The 19219-nt window shown below is 31.2% G+C and overlaps 1 protein-coding gene across 1 annotated transcript in view; it reads right to left on the reverse strand.

Moving 5' to 3' along the window:
• Positions 1 to 19219, reverse strand: part of LOC134681222 (sorting nexin-14-like) — a 41357-nt gene that overhangs the window by 10100 nt on the left and 12038 nt on the right. Inside the window, exons 7-24 of the mRNA XM_063540739.1 lie at positions 18036 to 18123; positions 17625 to 17709; positions 17099 to 17255; positions 16136 to 16211; positions 15697 to 15741; positions 14928 to 15008; positions 14021 to 14132; positions 13644 to 13799; positions 12968 to 13025; positions 12276 to 12342; positions 10240 to 10298; positions 6906 to 6973; positions 6577 to 6638; positions 6130 to 6325; positions 5255 to 5288; positions 4433 to 4482; positions 2168 to 2271; positions 338 to 440 (exon numbers count right to left, since the gene is read on the reverse strand). Of these exons, the coding sequence (XP_063396809.1) occupies positions 338 to 440; positions 2168 to 2271; positions 4433 to 4482; positions 5255 to 5288; positions 6130 to 6325; positions 6577 to 6638; positions 6906 to 6973; positions 10240 to 10298; positions 12276 to 12342; positions 12968 to 13025; positions 13644 to 13799; positions 14021 to 14132; positions 14928 to 15008; positions 15697 to 15741; positions 16136 to 16211; positions 17099 to 17255; positions 17625 to 17709; positions 18036 to 18123 (1601 nt within the window). The remainder of the gene's footprint in view (positions 1 to 337; positions 441 to 2167; positions 2272 to 4432; positions 4483 to 5254; positions 5289 to 6129; positions 6326 to 6576; positions 6639 to 6905; positions 6974 to 10239; positions 10299 to 12275; positions 12343 to 12967; positions 13026 to 13643; positions 13800 to 14020; positions 14133 to 14927; positions 15009 to 15696; positions 15742 to 16135; positions 16212 to 17098; positions 17256 to 17624; positions 17710 to 18035; positions 18124 to 19219) is intronic.

Below are 19219 nucleotides of genomic sequence, written 5' to 3' on the forward strand. Positions count from 1 at the left end.
ATTCGTTGTATACCAATTGTTGTGGATTATGCGAGTTTAGAGAAACAAAGAATTGAATTATTCAACAAATTACAAATTTGCTTTGTGAATATATGCAGACTTTTAGAAGACAAGGAAATCATATATCAACGAAAGAGCAAGGTTTTCCTCAATCCATGAAATTTGGTACCCACAAAAAAATGAATCTACAGTAATATATATAGATATAAGAAGATGTGGTATGAGTGCCAATGAGACAACTCTCCATCCAAGTCACAATTACAAAAGTAAACCATTATAGGGTCAATGTATGGTCTTCAACACATAGCCTAGGCTCACACAGAATGTTTATTCTTACCTAGTTTAATGTCAGGAAGGAACTTTGTGGTAAATTCATCTTCTGATGTGAGAAAGTTATACAATAACTGACTTCCCTTTAGGTAAGGCTTTGTTAATAGTTTCTGTAAAAATAAATCAATGAACAATACCATCAATAATTGAATACATTTTAGATTTTCATTTTTTTCTTTTACCATTATTTTGACAAAAAAAAGTGTCCTTGTTTTCAAAATTCCAATAGGGAACATACTTTATATAATTGTATTAATAAACCAATTTTTTGAGACGTTTCGGCCATTGGCCATCTTCAGTTCTTTATTTTTCCTCATGGCCAAAACATCTCAAATAAAGGGCTGCGCTTTAGCGCATGATACGCCCGTTGCTCTTTTAACTTGTCTTTTATGCTTTAAATGAATTTAAATGATCAACTAGAAATAGTGTGAGCCCTGTCAAATACCCCCCCCCCCAAATAATAAATAAAAATGCACAAAAAAATTGGCACTATTAAGGTCAATAGATATAAACAATTTATCAAAATTGCATAAAATTTCTCAAAATTGGAAAATCCCCCCTTTTTTAAGCATAAAAATTCATAACACGGAAATGTAAAATCTGAAATTTATGAAAATTGAAAGGGAGCTTACATCAATAGATATAAACAATTCACCAAAGTGTCATAGACAATGGTGAAAACCTTTTTGAGTTATTGTCAGAAGTGTTGAAAATCCCCCCTTTTTTATGAATAAAGCCCCATAAATCCAAAACTTAAAATCTAAAATTAAAAAAAAACAAAAGGGAGCTTAAGTCAATAGATATAAACAATTCACTTAAGTTTCATGGAAATTGGTGAAAGTGTTTTTGAGTTATTGTCCGAAGTGTGGACGACAGACAGAGGGACAGACGGACAACGGTATACCATAATACGTCCCGTCAAAAAGACGGGCATATAAAAATTGGTTTATTGATACAATACTAAAAAGTGTGTTGAATGTCTGAAATCAATATTTTATTTTTTTAAAACTTTGTCTTACAAATAATCATGAAGTGGTGAGACCTTGCTACTGTACCAATCAAAATGACAACATATAAAAGCTTTGACTTTGAGTTGTTGAAAAATGTAAAAGTAGAAAACAAGTGAAACTGCAATCTACTGCTCACTGATGATACCCCTGCCGCAAGTGGATAATATTAATAGTGTAAAAATATGCAAGTGTTCGGTAAACAGGAAGTTGCCAAGTGATGAATCTGAAAACGCATCACACCGTATAACTGACTTATATAAATCCTGAAACCAAATTTCAGAAATCCTTGTATTGTAGTTCCTGAGAAAATGTGACGAAAATTTTCAACTTGGCTATCATGTGTCAAATCATACAAGTGTTTGGTAAACAGGAAGTTGTCAAGTGATCAATCTGAAAACGCATCACACGGTATAGTTGACTTAGATAAACCCTGATATCAAATTTCAGAAATCCTTGTATTGTAGTTCCTGAGAAAAATGCGACGAAAAATATTTATGGGACGGACGGATTGACTGACGGAGTGAGGGAAGGACAGACAGAGGTAAAACAGTATACCCCCCCTTTTTTGTATACATTATCTACACATAGCAGGGTGCATCCAGCCATTTTGAAAAGGGGGGGTTCCCAACCCAGGACAAAGGGGGGGTTCCAACTATATGTCCCCATTCAAATGCATTGACTGGCCCAAAAAAGTGGGTGTTGCAACCACCAGACCCCCCAATGGATCCGCCAATGCATAGGATTTTCTGTGTTTGTTTGGGTGGTACAATAGCAAAGTAAATTTAAACATTTCCTGAAATATTCCTACGTGTAAATTATATTCTTACTTGTAAATATTGTTCAAACTGGTCCCTTTTGCCATCTATAAACTCATGTTTACTGGTACCAAAAGATTTTTTAGCTGGTAACTGACAGTCCTGCATCAATTCACCTGTTAATCATAATACAAATGTAAACAATATGTGAATAACAATGGTGGAGAGAATGGAGTTGCACCAAAATCTGTAAAAATGTATAATTAATCAATTTGTCTCTATCTTGACTTCCTCACAAGCATCCATTTTACTTCTTTTGAGTTAAAATTTCAATAACCTTGAAATAAGTCTAAAGGTAACCAGAATCAAAGTCTAAAGGTAATCAGTATCAAAGTCTAAAGGTAACCAGTATCAAAGTCTAAAGGTAACCAGTATTAAAGTCTAAACGTAACCAGTATTAAAGTCTAAAGGTAACCAGTATCAAAGTCTAAAGGTAACCAGTATCATAGTCTAAAGGTAACCATTATCAAAGTCTAAAGGTAATCAGTATCAAAGTCTTAAGGTAACCAGTATCATAGTCTAAAGGTAACCAGTATCAAAGTCTAAAGGTAACCAGTATCAAAGTCTAAAGGTGACCAGTATTAAAGTCTAAAGGTAATCAGTATCAAAGTCTAAAGGTAATCAGTATCAAAGTCTAAAGGTAACCAGTATCATAGTCTAAAGGAAACCAGTATCAAAGTCTAAAGGTAACCAGTATCAAAGTCTAAAGGTAACCAGTAATAAAGTCTAAAGGTAATCCGTATCAAAGTCTAAAGGTAACCAGTATTAAAGTCTAAAGGTAACCAGTATTAAAGTCTAAAGGTAACCAGTATCAAAGTCTTAAGGTAACCAGTATCATAGTCTAAAGGTAATCAGTATCAAAGTCTAAAGGTACAAAGTCTAAAGGTAACCAGTATTAAAGTCTAAAGGTAACCAGTATTAAAGTCTAAAGGTAACCAGTATTAAAGTCTAAAGGTAACCAGTATCAAAGTCTAAAGGTAACCAGTATCATAGTCTAAAGGTAACCAGTATCATAGTCTAAAGGTAACCAGTATCAAAGTAAGGTAACCAGTATTAAAGTCTAAAGGTATCCAGTATTAAAGTCTAAAGGTAACCAGTATCAAAGTCTAAAGGTAACCAGTATCATAGTCTAAAGGTAACCAGTATCAAAGTCTAAAGGTAACCAGTATCAAAGTCTAAAGGTGACCAGTATAAAAGTCTAAAGGTAATCAGTATCAAAGTCTAAAGGTAACCAGTATCATAGTCTAAAGGTAATCAGTATCAAAGTCTAAAGGTAACCAGTATCAAAGTCTAAAGGTAACCAGTATCAAAGTCTAAATGTAACCAGTATCAATGTCTAAAGGTAATCAGTATCAAAGTCTAAAGGTAACCAGTATCATAGTCTAAAGGAAACCAGTATCAAAGTCTAAAGGTAACCAGTAATAAAGTCTAAAGGTAATCAGTATCAAAGTCTAAAGGTAACCAGTATTAAAGTCTAAAGGTAACCAGTATCAAAGTCTAAAGGTAACCAGTATCAAAGTCTAAAGGTAACCAGTATGAAAGTCTAAAGGTAACCAGTATCAAAGTCTAAAGGTAACCAGTATTAAAGTCTAAAGGTAACCAGTATCAAAGTCTAAAGGTAACCAGTATCAAAGTCTAAAGGTAACCAGTATCAAAGTCTAAAGGTAACCAGTATTAAAGTCTAAAGGTAACCAGTATTAAATTTACAGGCCATCTGTTGTGAGTGTTTTATAATGTTTACACGCTTAAGATACTTAAATTTATAGATTTTCAACATCAGATGAGTTGAGCACTTTTTCCCATTGATTTTTATAGTTTTATCTTATGTTAATCTGTTAGACCACTGTCCAATGTATGGGGAGGTTTTGGTGCCTGTTTTAAAATGTTAAGCCCTGCTACATTCAGTATACAAAAGAAAATATGGTATGATTGCTAATAAGACAACTGTCCACAAGAGACCAAATGATATAGAAATTAACACTTATACATTAACATGTCTGTTCAAAGTCAGGAGCCAGCCATGCAGACATAGTTATTGTTTGATTTGGTATAGCATAATTGTTTGATCGATTGTTGTTTTGTTCATAAATCAAGTTGTTGGTTTTCTCATTTGCATTGTTATAAATGTTGTCTTGTCTTCACACTCAATAGTTAAATGTTCTAAGTTTCTCTTGCAAGCAGCACATTGTTTACTTCTTTTATTTTTAAGCAATAGTCAACACATCATTGTTGTGTTCCTTTCCGTTTACTTTCTATGAAATAAATATTATATATTACCATGGAATTCTAAAAGTTTGCTCTCTAAAGCATAAAATTCATTGTATCTCCTGAAAAAGAAACAAAACAAATTAAAATGTATAGATTATGTCATAGATTTAACGTTACTATATATATATATATATATGTATTCTTTTATCTTGACAGCAAATGGATGTTGTTGGGTGATATATCTGAAAAGACATCACACTGACTTATATAAACCTTAAAACCAAATGTAAGAAATCCTTGTATTGTACTTCCTAAGAAAAATGTGACGAAAATTTTCATCTTGGATGTAATGTGTAAAAAGATGTTATGTTTGGTAACAGAAAGTTGTAGAATGTGATGAATCTGAAAACCCATCACACGGTATAGCTGACTTGTATAAACCCTGAAACCAAATTTCAGAAATCCATTAAATGAAGTTCTTGAGAAAGATGCAATGAAAAATATTCATGTGACTGACGGTTGGATTGATGGACTGACTGACGCACAGATGGATGGATGGATGGATTGATGAATAGACAGACAGAGGTAAAAGCCAGGGTATAATTATTACAAATCTTACATAAGGGGAGATAACTCACAAATCAGTTAAATCAGAGATTTGTTACTGTAAATTCAGAAATTATTGCGAGGTTTTTATTATTGCGAATAATGCGACTGAGTTGTAAACACAATAATTAAAACTCGCATTTTGTAATATTTTAACTGAATTAAGCATGACTTTTCTCAAAATCGTAAAAATTAAAATCGCATTCAAGTGTAAAATGACAAAATCGCAATAATAAATGCACGCAATAATTTCTGAATTTACAGTATTTGAATATAAACTGTTACCTTGCTACAACCCAGTTTGCTCTTCCTGATTTATCTATAAATAAAATAACAAACTTTTACTCACACCATCTTATATATACAATGTGAATGTAGAATGAGACAAACTGACAATAATTTCATTGTGTCATGTACAGAATAAAATAAACAAAGGGGTTGATTCGTTAATTAAATATGCTGAATAAAATGGATCAATTGAGCATTTTTTTTCTGACTTTGTTTGTGAATTGCACTGATTTTACCAAACTGATTGAAACATGCAAGCAAATCGATGCACCTACAAAATCTTATTGGTTATTACAAATATCTACTCATGCTTTAAGTTTGTCTATTAAAGATGGTGATTATATTGACGCTTTGGTTTTTGCATGTAAATCAGGACTAGAAAATAAACCATAAATATGCCATAAATATGCTGTCAGAGTGGAATTTTCATTGCCAATTCAACAAGCTTATAGTCAGTAGGAAAACATGTCACTCTAAATGTGTACATCGTTATAACTCTATAAGCCAACCTACCATTGCTCTTACTTTAAATGCTGAGGCTTATAAAGAGGTTGTTTGTGTAAGGAAAATTTGGTGAAGGTGCTTAATACTAATTAAGTGCTACAACTGTTCAATTTTAATCCCAGATTGTTTAGATGAAAGATATTTTGAGAAAACCTAAGACTTATAGTTATTAAAGGTACCATGCTTATAATTTGTTACAACAGAGGTGCATTTAGTGTTCTCATCAGTGATGCTCAGATAAAAAAGTTAGAAGCCAAACAAGTATAAAGTTGAGGAGCAGTAAGGACTCAAAATTCCCAAAAATTTGTGCCAAACACGGATAAAGCCAATTCATGATCTTAAATTATACGCTGGATATTTCTATTTACCTTTAGATACATCATCTACTCGTCTAATATCAATGATGAAGACAAAGTATTGTTTTCTAGGATTGTCAGGGTCAGGTCTGGCCCCTAGTCTAGGAATGGACACCCTCCATGTACTGAGATCAGGGGGGTGGAATTCCTGGAATGTTCCATCAACAGCCATACACTCTGGTATCTCATCGTCTAAAGAACTACACGACTGAAAATATACACATGAGAACATTTTGAATTAGAAAATTAAATAACTTATTTCTTATTCTCCTACAGTGCTGGAAAAATCATGTAAAGTCTGAGAAAAGTAACAAAAGGTCACCATTTTTTTACTATTAAACTGCACAATTGAACATACTAAAAAAAGACCCATGACCCACATTCAATAATTAAACCACCCTTCCTACTTTTCGACATACATGTTTATGGAATAGTCAATATAAACAGATCAACACTTACTGCTATAGTGATTGTATCCGCATCATCAAAGTTGTCTGCCTCTGGTAAAGGTCTCATGTCACCTAAATAAAAAAGAAATTGTAAATTCAGAAATTATTATGACTGAGGTTGTTGAATAATGGGACTAAGATCTTCACATAACAGACTTTTTATGTTGTGCAGATACACTATTGTGTCAGATAAGGACTGTTTCACTTTTGTCAATATAACAAGTTAGGCTTACTGAGTTAAGCTCTGTTCCATGTTGAAAATGTCTTGAAAAAGAACTCATTGTTTTAATCTGACACCTTCAAATACAAATTAGGTTTTAATAGAGACATAATACAAACCCGTTTTATTAAATACTCCTTTTATCTTGGTCCCAATGTTTGAAAGTCCAGATTCTTTCTTCTTTGGTCTAAAAAAAATAATAGTTCAATACAACTAATTTGAAATAAAAACTAGCTCATTACGCATTTTCCTAAACTGGTAATTTAAAAAAAAAATCTGTGTATGAGCATGCAAAGAGCTCAGCGGTTAAACATATTCTAATGAATATTTACAATACATAGAAACTATATGCTAACAAAGTAGGCCTCACCCTAAATCAGTTCGTTAATTCTTTCAAAATAAATCTATGATCAAAACAGTTATCTAGTAGAAATAAACTCTAATGTGAAAGAAAAGTAATCATTACGAAAGTAATTATTACTATGACAAGAAGTGGGATGTTAAACTTAAAAAGACATCTATAATAACAAGTGTTCTTTTTACTCTGAAATATTGATTGCCTGTCCAGAACTTATTAACTACCTTACTAAATTTCTTATTTATATAAACAAAATCATATTGTATGTTATTTAGATTGATTAATTTATTCTCAACTTACAAATAAATTGCAAACTAAGCAAATTTTTTAAACTTTTACAGAAAAATCAAATTGATTTCATCTCTCATCTCTTTAATCTCTGGGATTATTTATTTTGTTTTAACAAGACGTATGGTTAAGGCTTAGCATGTACATATGCATAAATAATTTACATGAAAATATTGCCTGATTTTACTTTCTTCCATCTTCAAGTCAAAGGTTGCCTAAAACACAGATTTACTTTATAGGTTGCACTTCTGTAAATAGAGACAATGTGATATCCCATAGAAATTTGTTTTACTGCTAAAACTGTGACACTTTTGCAATGAAGTTTCATAAAAACTATCTATCAATACTATATATTTCCCTAAAAGAGGCATGGTTTGAGAAACAGCTGTATTTACAAAGTGCAACCTATATAAGTAAAACCTGTGGATTCCATAAAACAATTACTGTGGATTCCATAAAACAATTACTGTGGATTCCATAAAACAATTACTGTGGATTCATTATTTTTTGTTGATTTCCAATTTTCGTGGATTTCGTTGGTACAGGTTAACTTTGAAATAAATGTTCAATGAAAGACAAATTTTCTAAAGGCTTGTATGCAGACTTCAGCAAAACCATGAAAGTAAAAATCCACTAATATGCAAGATTTCTTTAATCTACTAAAATTGGTATCCACTTAAATAAATGAATCCACAGTATATTAACATGCTGTTAGATCATAACAAACAAACAAACAAAATAAATAAACAAACAATATATTGTTTACAACAATGATAATGATAAACAAAGTTTGTCAATAAAATCATGCTCAATAACACAGAATTAAATCATCTTGTTAACTTTACAATACCTATCTTTTTCATTGTTACCAGAAGTGAGAGCTGTGTTTAGAATTTCAAGATTTACTCTGTATCAAGATAAACAAAATTATGGAACGATTCGTTAATCTTGTTAATAAATACTGAGAGTCATGTTCTATCTTCCCCAAAATATTTGCATTTTACTGGGCTTTTTTTAGCCATTTTTTCTCTTCTTATATCATCTGGAAACCACTTTTTTGATAAATGGATAAGTTGTGCTCACTGTTGAAGGCTGAATAGTGACCTATACTTGCTTACTTCTTGCGCATTTGCTCTCTGGTAGAGAGTTGTTAATAGGCAATTATACCACATCTACTTATTTTTTGAAAATAAAGTAAACATAGTTCTCCCTACAAAATGTTTTTGAAACTGCAAACTCATATCAGGGTTATATTTTCATTTTGGCTATTGTAGGTGGACCCTTTGTTGGTCAGTAAGAAGTGACTCCTAATTAATTTCACTTAGAATAATATATTCATGCTAGCTATATATAGGTCAAAATAAATATTAGTCTTTTGGGAAGTTAACTGACAAGCAGACAATGAATTTTAATTACTCTAATGTTTTCTGCATCCTTTAAAAAAATACTAATAAAGTTTCCAATATTTAGAATACATAATTATATAATATATAAACTACAGTACACTTTTAAAACTATTACAAATAACACTCTAGTTAATATATAATTACAACATACACAACGTCATGCATTGTTACCTATTATTGTTAATAGATCTAGGCTGTAACTGTAAACTGAAATAAACCAGGACATTGTTTATAAATCTAGGTTGTAAATATAAACTCAAATAAACCAGGACATTGTTACCTATTATTGTTAATAGATCTAGGCTGTTACTGTAAACTGAAATAAACCAGGACAAACTTCTCTTGTATACAATTTTAATAAAATTGAAACATAAAGGGAAAGACATTTAAATATGGGGTAATGATCAATAGAGGTAATTTTTATAATTTCTCTTTAACTTTCATCATACTATACAAATAAATCATGCTTACAAGGGGTATTTTTGGCAAATACCCCTTGTAAGCATGATATAATTGTTAAATACCACCGAATGTTCCACCTCAGTGAGTTTATTATAATCAAGTATCATAAAGAATTTCTACTTGAATGTATATTGTTTGTATACACTGCAGCTGTGCTATTTGTGCAGTCAAATTGCATTGACCGTATAATCATTTCTTATTATACTTTTATGTAAAGTCACTAGCTGACCTTTTTATGATAATATGCTGGTTCTCGGCTGACTACTACACTTAGTTCATCAGTTTGAACGAAACGTAATATTAGTGGATTCCAGTTTTATGTGACCGGTTGACAATTCATTTTCGTTGAGTTTTATTTATGACGTCATTAAAAGTACAGGTTCGCGGAATTTTTACGTCCTTCAATAATGATGCTTTTTATCCTTAATATTTCATCTGGAACCGTATATTTAGAATGACCATGAATTTGTCATATTAGAATAGAAATAATGCATTGAGTTATTTTTAGACATGGTATTCCCCTTCTGCCATGGTATTTGCTAGGGTATTCCCCATCTGCCATGGTATTTGCTAGCAAATACCCCAGCACATGGAATTCCCTAATGACAAATACCCTGGCAGAGAAAAGAAAATCTCAAATCATAGAAATTGGTTAAAAATACCATGTCTCTCATCCAATCAAAATACAGCATTATTACATAAGGTGGAATTAAAATGTAAATTCCCTTAGTCCCAAATATGGGAACAGGGAGCTAATACTTGGTTTTTTTGTATTTTACCAATAACCCCACAAAAAAACTAGAAATACAAAACATTAAATACCAGAATTTCCATTCAATATAAATTAGCGATTATTTTACTGAAAATGTTAGATTGATTGTTATTTCATATACAAGTTCATATATACACTTATTATATATACATTGTATAAGTACTAACTTTGTAGTAGATCTACTTGTTTGTGATGGCACTACTGTTCCACAGATCATCTTATAGTACTGAAATAAAACAATACAACAATACAACATTAAATCATTCACTTTAACCATAATTTCTCTTATTCCAATTTAGATTTTTGAATGAGTTAAAACAAGTGAAACTGTGAGCTACTGCTCACTGATGATACCCCCTCCGCAAGTGGATAACATAAATAGTGTAAAAATATGCAAGTGTTCGGTAAACAGGAAGTTGTCGAGTGATGAATCTGAAAACGCATCACACGGTATAGCTGTCTTATATAAATCCTGAAACCAAATTTCAGAAATCTTTGTATTGTAGTTCCTGAGAAAAATGTGACGAAAATTTTCAACTTGGCTATCATGTGTAAAATCATACAAGTGTTCGGTAAACAGGAATTTGTCAAGTGATCAATCTGAAAATGCATCACACGGTATAGCTGACTTAGATAAACCCTGAAACCAAATTTCAGAAATCCTTGTATTGTAGTTCCTGAGAAAAATGCGACGAAAAATATTCATGTGACGGACGGACTGACAAACGGACGGACGGACGGACGGACGGACAGACGGAGGTAAAACAGTATACCCCCCCCCCCTTCTTTAAAGCAGGGGTATAATTACAGATCAATTTCATAAAGATATGATTTCTATCATTATGTTGTTACCTATAATTTAGATGCATTTTTATTGGGTATTTTGTTTTCTGTCTTAACACAATGTGACAGTGTGAATGCAACTTAGTATCCCATTTAATCTATTTGAATAATACCCATTGAGAAAAGACAACAAAAGTGCACACACTGAAATGTCTCTCCTTCTTTACTTATCATTGATATTATGTTGATAGTCCTAAGTATAAAGCTTTATTAAAAACTGTCACATAAACTTAACATTAACCAAAATAACTAAACAAAGACCAATGAACCATGAAAATGAGGTCAAGGTCAGATGAACCATGCCAAGCAAACATCTACAGCTAACAATGCTTCCATACAATAAATATAGTTGACTTTTACTTATAGTTTAAGAAAAATAGACCAAAACACAAAAACTTAAAAATGAGCAATGAACCGTGAAAATGAGGTTGAGGTCAAATAAAACCTGCGCGACTGACATATAGATCATTAAATATTTACATACACCAAATATAGTTGACCTATTGGATATAGTTTTAGATAAAAAGACCAAAACTCACAAACTTAACTCTGACCATTCAACCATGAAAATGAGGTCAAGGTCAGATGACATCTGCCCATTAGACATGTACAGCTTACAATCATTCAATACAACAAATATAGTAGATCTATTGCATAAAGTATGAGAAAAACAGACCAAAACACAAAAACTGAACTATAACCACTGAACCATGAAAATGAGGTCAAGGTCAGATGACATCTGCCGGTTGGACATGTACACCTTACAGTCCTTCCATACACTGAATATACTAGCCCTATATATTGCTTATAGTATCTGAGATATGGACTTGACCACAAAAACTTAACCTTGTTCACTGATCCATGAAATGAGGTCGAGGTCAAGTGAAAACTGTCTGACAGGCATTAGGACCTTGCAAAATACGCTCATACCAAATATAATTATCCTATTACATATAATAAGAGAGAATTCAAAATTACAAAAAATCTGAACTTTTTTTTCAAGTGGTCACGGAACCATGAAAATGAGATAAGCAAATTTGACATGTGACTGACGGAAAGGATCCAGGTCTTCCATTTTCTAAAATATAAAGCTTTTAAAAAGTTAGTCAACGCCGCCGCCGGATCACTATTCATATGTCGAGCTTTCTGAAACAAAAGTTGCAGGCTCGACAAAAATTAAAGATAAGAATATCTAAGACAAACAAGCTAGGAAACAGGTTTATTTTCTGCAGCTTCTCCTTGACAACTTTTATCTTGAATATTTAAAATTTGTGCTTTGAAGCTTGCAAATAATAAATTCTGTTTTGGGTTTTGTTGTGTTGTTGTGTTATTGTATCATTGCCATTTTTGTCATACTCACATCATCACTTTGGTGGTACAGAGGTAGGAATGTGTTCTCTAATAAATCATAGGTATGTTCATAGGCCCTGAAATAAAAATAATTCAGTTTAGGTAAACCACAAAGGATAGACACTGCCATATATCATTTGTACTTATCATCTCTAAATGAATAATATAGTTGGTGTTGTACCAATGTATGCAAACATTCAATGGGATATACAGGGGTGTTTCAATAGAATCAATTCCCATGGAATAAGAAAAAAATAGATTTGAAGATTTGAAAATTTAGATATAAACCTATTAGAAGATAATAATTTCAATGAGTTTGCTAAACATTCAAATTTGTAGTTAAAATATACCTGAATCATATTTACAAACATTAGTTCCACCAAGTAAATATGAAACTGTATTACTTACGGTAAATGAAAGCTTTCAGTGTAAATATAACCCTTGCACTCTAGCCAAATATGAGATATGTATAAACTTAGAGGATTACTGGGTAGTATAGGGTATATCTTATTTAGCACTTATAAAAAATACATACTGTAAATTTAGAAATTATTGCGAGGTTTTTATTATTGCGAATAGTGCCACAGAGTTGTAAACGCAATAAATAAAACTCGCATTTTGTAATATTTTAAGTTGAAATTGACAAAATCGCAATAATAAATGCACACAATAATTTCTGAATTTACACTATATATTTCTTACTTGAAGAGAGGTGTTGATGTTCTAAGTCTAATCACTTGGTCTGATGGTCCTTCTACAACTACAAAACAAAAGAAAATAAATAGTAATCCATTATTAAACAAATTTATATGTCAATAAATACAATAAGGAGCCCATGATACATTTCTCAAATAACTTCTCTCAAGACCAAACTATTGAATGTTTATAGAAATCTAATTGTCATGGTTATCTAATGTTGAAAAAGATATTAAGAATTTTTTTAAGTTTTATTTTAATAATGTCCATATGTTTAAATTCATTAACTTTATTTATTAAATCTACATTCAAAATTTCTTGTTTCTACACACCCAAAGACTAGTTGGGAATATTTATCCTTAACTCTTTTTGAAGACATCCAGTCTAAAAACAAAAGTAGTTCATGAGCTAATTTCTTAATGCTTGTGAAAACTTTGGTTGGCTTGCTTGCCTTGTTTGTGTTAACATTTACTCAAGCCTTGTAATAAAGATAAACATCTGCAAACAATATAGATAGGGATAGTTAAACCTGTATATCATATTTAAATTTTATTGGACGTTATCTAAATCACAATTGTACAATATACAAACAAAGGCAAGCAAGCTAACCAAAGCCTTGCTCTACATGCGTTAGGAAATTAGCTCTAATCGAAAACAGCACTATACCAACACAATGTCTTACCATCTCTGAGTTCATTCACAATATCTTCATCAAATTTAATTCTATCCAGAGCTGATGGTGAGCAATAGCTTCTGTATAACTCTTTAGCCATGTTGTGTAGCTCTACAAGGTCACCTTGGGAAAGGTCAGGGTTTAAAATCTTCTTGTTAAAGTCATCTGAAAAAAAATACCTTACTGATTATTTCTTCATATAAATGTACTGAAAGTTTGATTAAAAATGTGTTGTTATCTATCGATTTAAGAACAGAGTTCCAATGTCCCACACCTTGCACATATTTTATCTATCTCAAGAGCAATAACTTAAAAAAAAATGTGTTTGTTGTTGTTCTTTAAAAAATCTATAAATATTGTATGTCTTAAAGATATATAAACCTAACCACATTGTAAACAAAACTGTAACACATTAATGGCTGCCTCTGACTTTAGGAACTGCATGAAGGAATATAAATTTTCTGGCTTCATAACTTCACTCAATTCCAATCTTAAACACTGAAAATAAACATATTAAAAAAGGTTATTCTTTGTTCTGAAGTTAGTTAATATTGCTTTTGATGAGGAAACCTTATTTTTGCAGATTTTTTTTTTCACATTTTGCTCTCTAGTCTACTTCGCTAAGATTAGTGATATGGAAACAAGTTTTCTTAAAGTGTTTGAATTGGGAAAGATCAAAGTTTAACATAATTGCAACGATTATTATTCATGTTATTTTTCTACTCGTGGAAGTAGTGAAAATACATCGATCATGTCACTTAGTTGTTTTTCAGTAATATGAGCTAAGAAACAATTTACCAATGCTTTCTCAGTGGTTGTCTATTGTCTTATCCTATGTTTTTTGTAATTAAAGTAAATTTGTGTTGATTTATAATCCATTTGAGATCTAGTCATATTTCATGAAACAGGGCAATATAGAGCTCAAAATGTTGTGTAAGCACCTTTTAAGTGTTTCCATCTAGATGTCTTTTGATTTTTTTGTTGTTGGCTTGTTGGCTATTGAAATTATATCCACCATCATGCATGTAATTCAACTACTTTTTGCTTACTTTGTACATTAATTCTTAATAAGTTCAGGTATATTTGATCTACAACATAGTTTATTTTAGTTCTAGCCATGACAGTACATTTCAAATTATCAATTTTGCTGATATCAAAAGTTCCTTCAAATTCTGTTAGATAATGGCTGACTGCCATTTAACAAGGCTACTATAGTTTTGATCTAAACTAATCATATTAAATGAAAATCAAATATATTTTAAATTTTTAATACTGCAACACCAGTTTACTTACAGAATTATTTTTAGCCAGTGGCTGTGCAAATGTTCCTAGAAAAGGTACAAAAGGAGCTGGTGGCTCTGTGGCTTCAGGTGGCTAATAATAAAAACAAACAAATAATTTGATAAGATATAAAAATTTTAAGCTGATGTCATTAATTAATTGAACTGTGAAATTAGGGTCAAACCCCTAACTTGGAATCTGGTATATGAAGTTCACATGATAATCAAAATGTGTTCTAAGATTCAAATACTGTAAACCAACTTATTTTTGTGGATACTTTATTTCGCGTTTATCACCAGCTAGTCAATTTCGCGGTGATTAAATTTTGCGATTTTTTTAATTTCCTTCATTTGATTTGATAGGAAATATCCAAGTTATACATTTTCGTGACAATTTAATTTCACATTTATTTCTTAAACGCGACAGTCGCGAAAATAAATTGCTCACGAAATTAAGTTGGTTTACAGTAGATGTGACAACAACTTCCTGGTAAATAGCCATAAACCAAAACTTTAAACTGAAAGTGACATGAAAACAAAATGTCCTCTTTCTGTTGAAATTAGTCATCTTAAGAGATTCAATTGTAACACTCCTGCTGATAAAAAAAGACAATATTATTTTGTGAATACATCATTTGGAATTCTTTTTTTATACATTGTTTAAGTTTACGAACAACATTACAATTTCGTGAGACATAAAAGTTATAAAACTGAGAAAATGATCAGTTTTCAAATGAAGGATAGATATCTCCAAACTAATCACTTAAATCTCAATGACTTACCGGAGTATTATCAAGAAATATCAACAGTAAATTATTAACCATGTCCTGAAATTGAAAAAATAATTAAAATAATTGGTTGCATTTAGTGATATATTTAACATATTGTTCAGCCAGGTGTATCTCACAACAAACTGGTTTTTGGTGTAGTTTAGAATTTGGTGGTGTTGAAAGGCCACTTTTGGGCTGTTTCGTGGCAGCCAGTTTTTTTGGTGGAGGAAGCCAGAGCGTCTAGAGAAAACCACTGACCTTTGATAAGGAAACTGACAATCCTAGTCAATTAAGCTACGAGTTTTGGTATGGTTCATGTGGCTAGATCAATAGTTTTTAAATGTAATATAATGTTTTATTATTGTTGATATATGCACAAGAAAAAGTGGAAAATTTACAGTACTAGTCTCAGGAATAATTAGCATCTATATAAAATAGATAGACGACTCACAGGATTGGCCATTGCATCCAAAGCAGGAAGTAAAATACTATTAGTCAACAGCTCTCTGACCAATGAACATGTACATCTGTAAAACATAGATAGACAGATTAAAACAAATATCAAAATAAAACATTACAAAAGTAGTATAAAAGTATAATGAAACAGTAGCAGATATGCTAGCTTTGACAATGTAATGGAATTTTATGCGACTGTCATACAAGTGAGAGGTTTAGCTAGCTATAAAACGAGGTTCAATTCACCATTTTCTACATTAGAAAATGCCTGCACCAAGTCAGGAACATGACAGTTGTTATCCTTTCATTTGATGTGTTTGGACTTTTGATTTTGCCTTTTGATTTTTGATTTTTCTTTTTGAATTTTCCTCGGAGTTCAGTATTTTTGTGTTTATACTTTTTTCAGTAACTGTGAGTACTGAAGACCTGCTGATACAACTTGTAATGCTTTTTGGTCATTTAAATTTTATAGATAATTATATGTTGGGGCCTTTTAAAGCTTGCTGTTCTGTGTAAGCCAAGGCTTCGTGTCCTTGACCCTACTTTGACCTATAATGGTTTACTTTTACAAATTGTGACTTGGAAAGTTGTCTCATTGGAACACATACCACATCTTCTTATATCTATGTTAACATACCAAAATCATCAAATATTTAAATAATTGTTGATAAATAATCTGGATTGCTCATGAAAGCCTTACAGCTTATTTCAAAGGGGGTCCATTTATTTATCAGGAATGCTTACATTTAATAGACACTAAGGACAGAACATTCAGTATAATAAATTAAATAGAACATAGCTGCATAGGTGATAGAGCAGAATATTACCCTTGAAAAGACATTGTCAACCTTGGCTTTGCCACAGTTAACAATGATTTCTCGTGGTAATAATCTGCTCTATCCCCCTCTCAACTATGTGCTATTTACATAATGTCACGATAAGGAGACAAAGGACTTACTTGGAATGTAGACCTTGCGGTTTAAGGATATATGGAAATAATGATTGAATCATACGCCTGAGATATTCTAACTCTGCCTTCCTACTGAGCATAGCACAGTGTAGATTAGTTCCTAACATCTTTAAACTCTCTAGCTGTAGATCAGAACCTGAAGGTGCTGTCAAATACAAGGTGAAAATAAACGGTAATATGCTAATGTGAACAAATGAAATAGTACAATATCTATTTATTGGCACAGTACTAGTTTAAAGACTAATTTTTTTTAAAGTATTTAAGCACACATTAGCCAATATTTCATAGGTAAAATTTATCTTATTTTTTCACAAATATAAAAGTCTAGGCTAGTCTAGTATGACACTGTTTTTTTTAGTTATTCAGTTGTGATTTTCAAAAAAATATGAAAATAAAACTGAGAAAGGAAATGAGGAATGTGTCAAATTTTTATAAGTAAAACCTTCATTTTTAGTTATTTTGAATGAAATTAAGATGGTAAACAGTAAATTTGTAATACACCTTTAATAGTTACCTGTTCTTTTAGCCTTTAAATACACATGTAAATGTAAGAGTCCAGCTCTTATTAGTTTTTCACTAACCATCTTTGCAATATCAACCTGTAAAATATCAAAACACAAATAATGATCAGACGTTTGTACGTAGTTATTTTTTTGTGTTTCTAAATGATATTTTGACTTACTTAAACCTATCTCATAATTTGTGAACTTGTGATGGCCAACAGGTACAATTGCCTATAATTGCTTACATCCATTTCATTTGAATTTTGGTGGATAGTTGTCTCATTGGCTATTATACGGTTATTACCACATCTCCTTATCTTTTACACAGATAAACAACTTCAAACTAGAATCTATGAAAAACATGCACTAAGGTAACTTATTGGAATGGTAGGCAACACATTTTAGCAGTTTAAAACACTGACCTTTTTAGCTCTTCTGAGTACAACAGATGCAAGAAATCTGAGACTTGACTTCAAATCATCTACAAATTCTTCATCTTTGCTTAAATCTCTGAAAAAGAAAATTGTCTCAATTGAATTTATATGAATTTACATATTATGGATTGCACTGCTTGATTCTAGTCAATAGTAACCTAGTAATATTAATATAAGACTGACAATTGACTATAGCAAACAATTAAAATATGATATCTCAGAAATTCAAATTAGCACAGTACAAAATTTTACGTGTGGCTGTTATTTAACTATACACGGATCAGCTACTAATAAGTTTGATATTCTGCACTATTAAGTTATATATATAGAGGGTGCAAATTTCAATATGATTTAAGGTAGCACAATACAAAGATTTTATAACTCCAACTACCAAGTTTTAAAATGCTGTAACTTTCTTAATAATGCTTGAAAATTTATAAAAGTGGTAGTTTTGGATAGCTAACAGATTACTCTTTCAAATTAATACAAAGTTAGCATTATGCAACAATTATGTAACCAATTATAATGTTAACGGTGTCTAAAATATTTTTCACCAAATTTCCACTTTCAAATGAAATTAGCTTCTGCATAGGTATCCCTAGAGGCTTGATTTTATTATATGTTGTTCCTATGGCCATTATCTACAAAAGGGTGTCTCAGATATCAGATAGAATGTATAGAACACATTTTACACCTAATTGAACATTATCTTCTTTTATGTGGTTAGGATGTTTCACTAATTGGAGATTTATGAGAGAATAGAATAACATAGAGACAATCTGAGACACCCTTTTGAAGCCCATGATGTGTTGATTAAGATTTCGTTAACATTTTCTGTATAGTTAAAGAGATGAAAGAGCTAAATTCATTCAAGTGACCTTACCCAGATTTTGCCACTAATTACATAATAATTGATTACATAATGATTGCATAATAAAAATATTACATTCATTTAAAAGATTAATCTTTTATCTATCTATATGTACCTCTTTTATTATTTTCTATGCATTCATAAGAAAGTTGCAGCATTTCAAATGTTAGTGATTGGAAGTAAAAAAATCTTTGTATTGTGCTACCTTAAATTGAAAATTGGGAAAATTGACCTGTGGTCAGTACTCAATATTTAGAACTCTTGAGTTTATTTTCTAATTGAAAAGTTACCTCAGGTGATC

The sequence above is a fragment of the Mytilus trossulus genome, chromosome 8 (assembly GCF_036588685.1).
Source record: "Mytilus trossulus isolate FHL-02 chromosome 8, PNRI_Mtr1.1.1.hap1, whole genome shotgun sequence".
NCBI lineage: Eukaryota > Metazoa > Mollusca > Bivalvia > Mytilida > Mytilidae > Mytilus > Mytilus trossulus.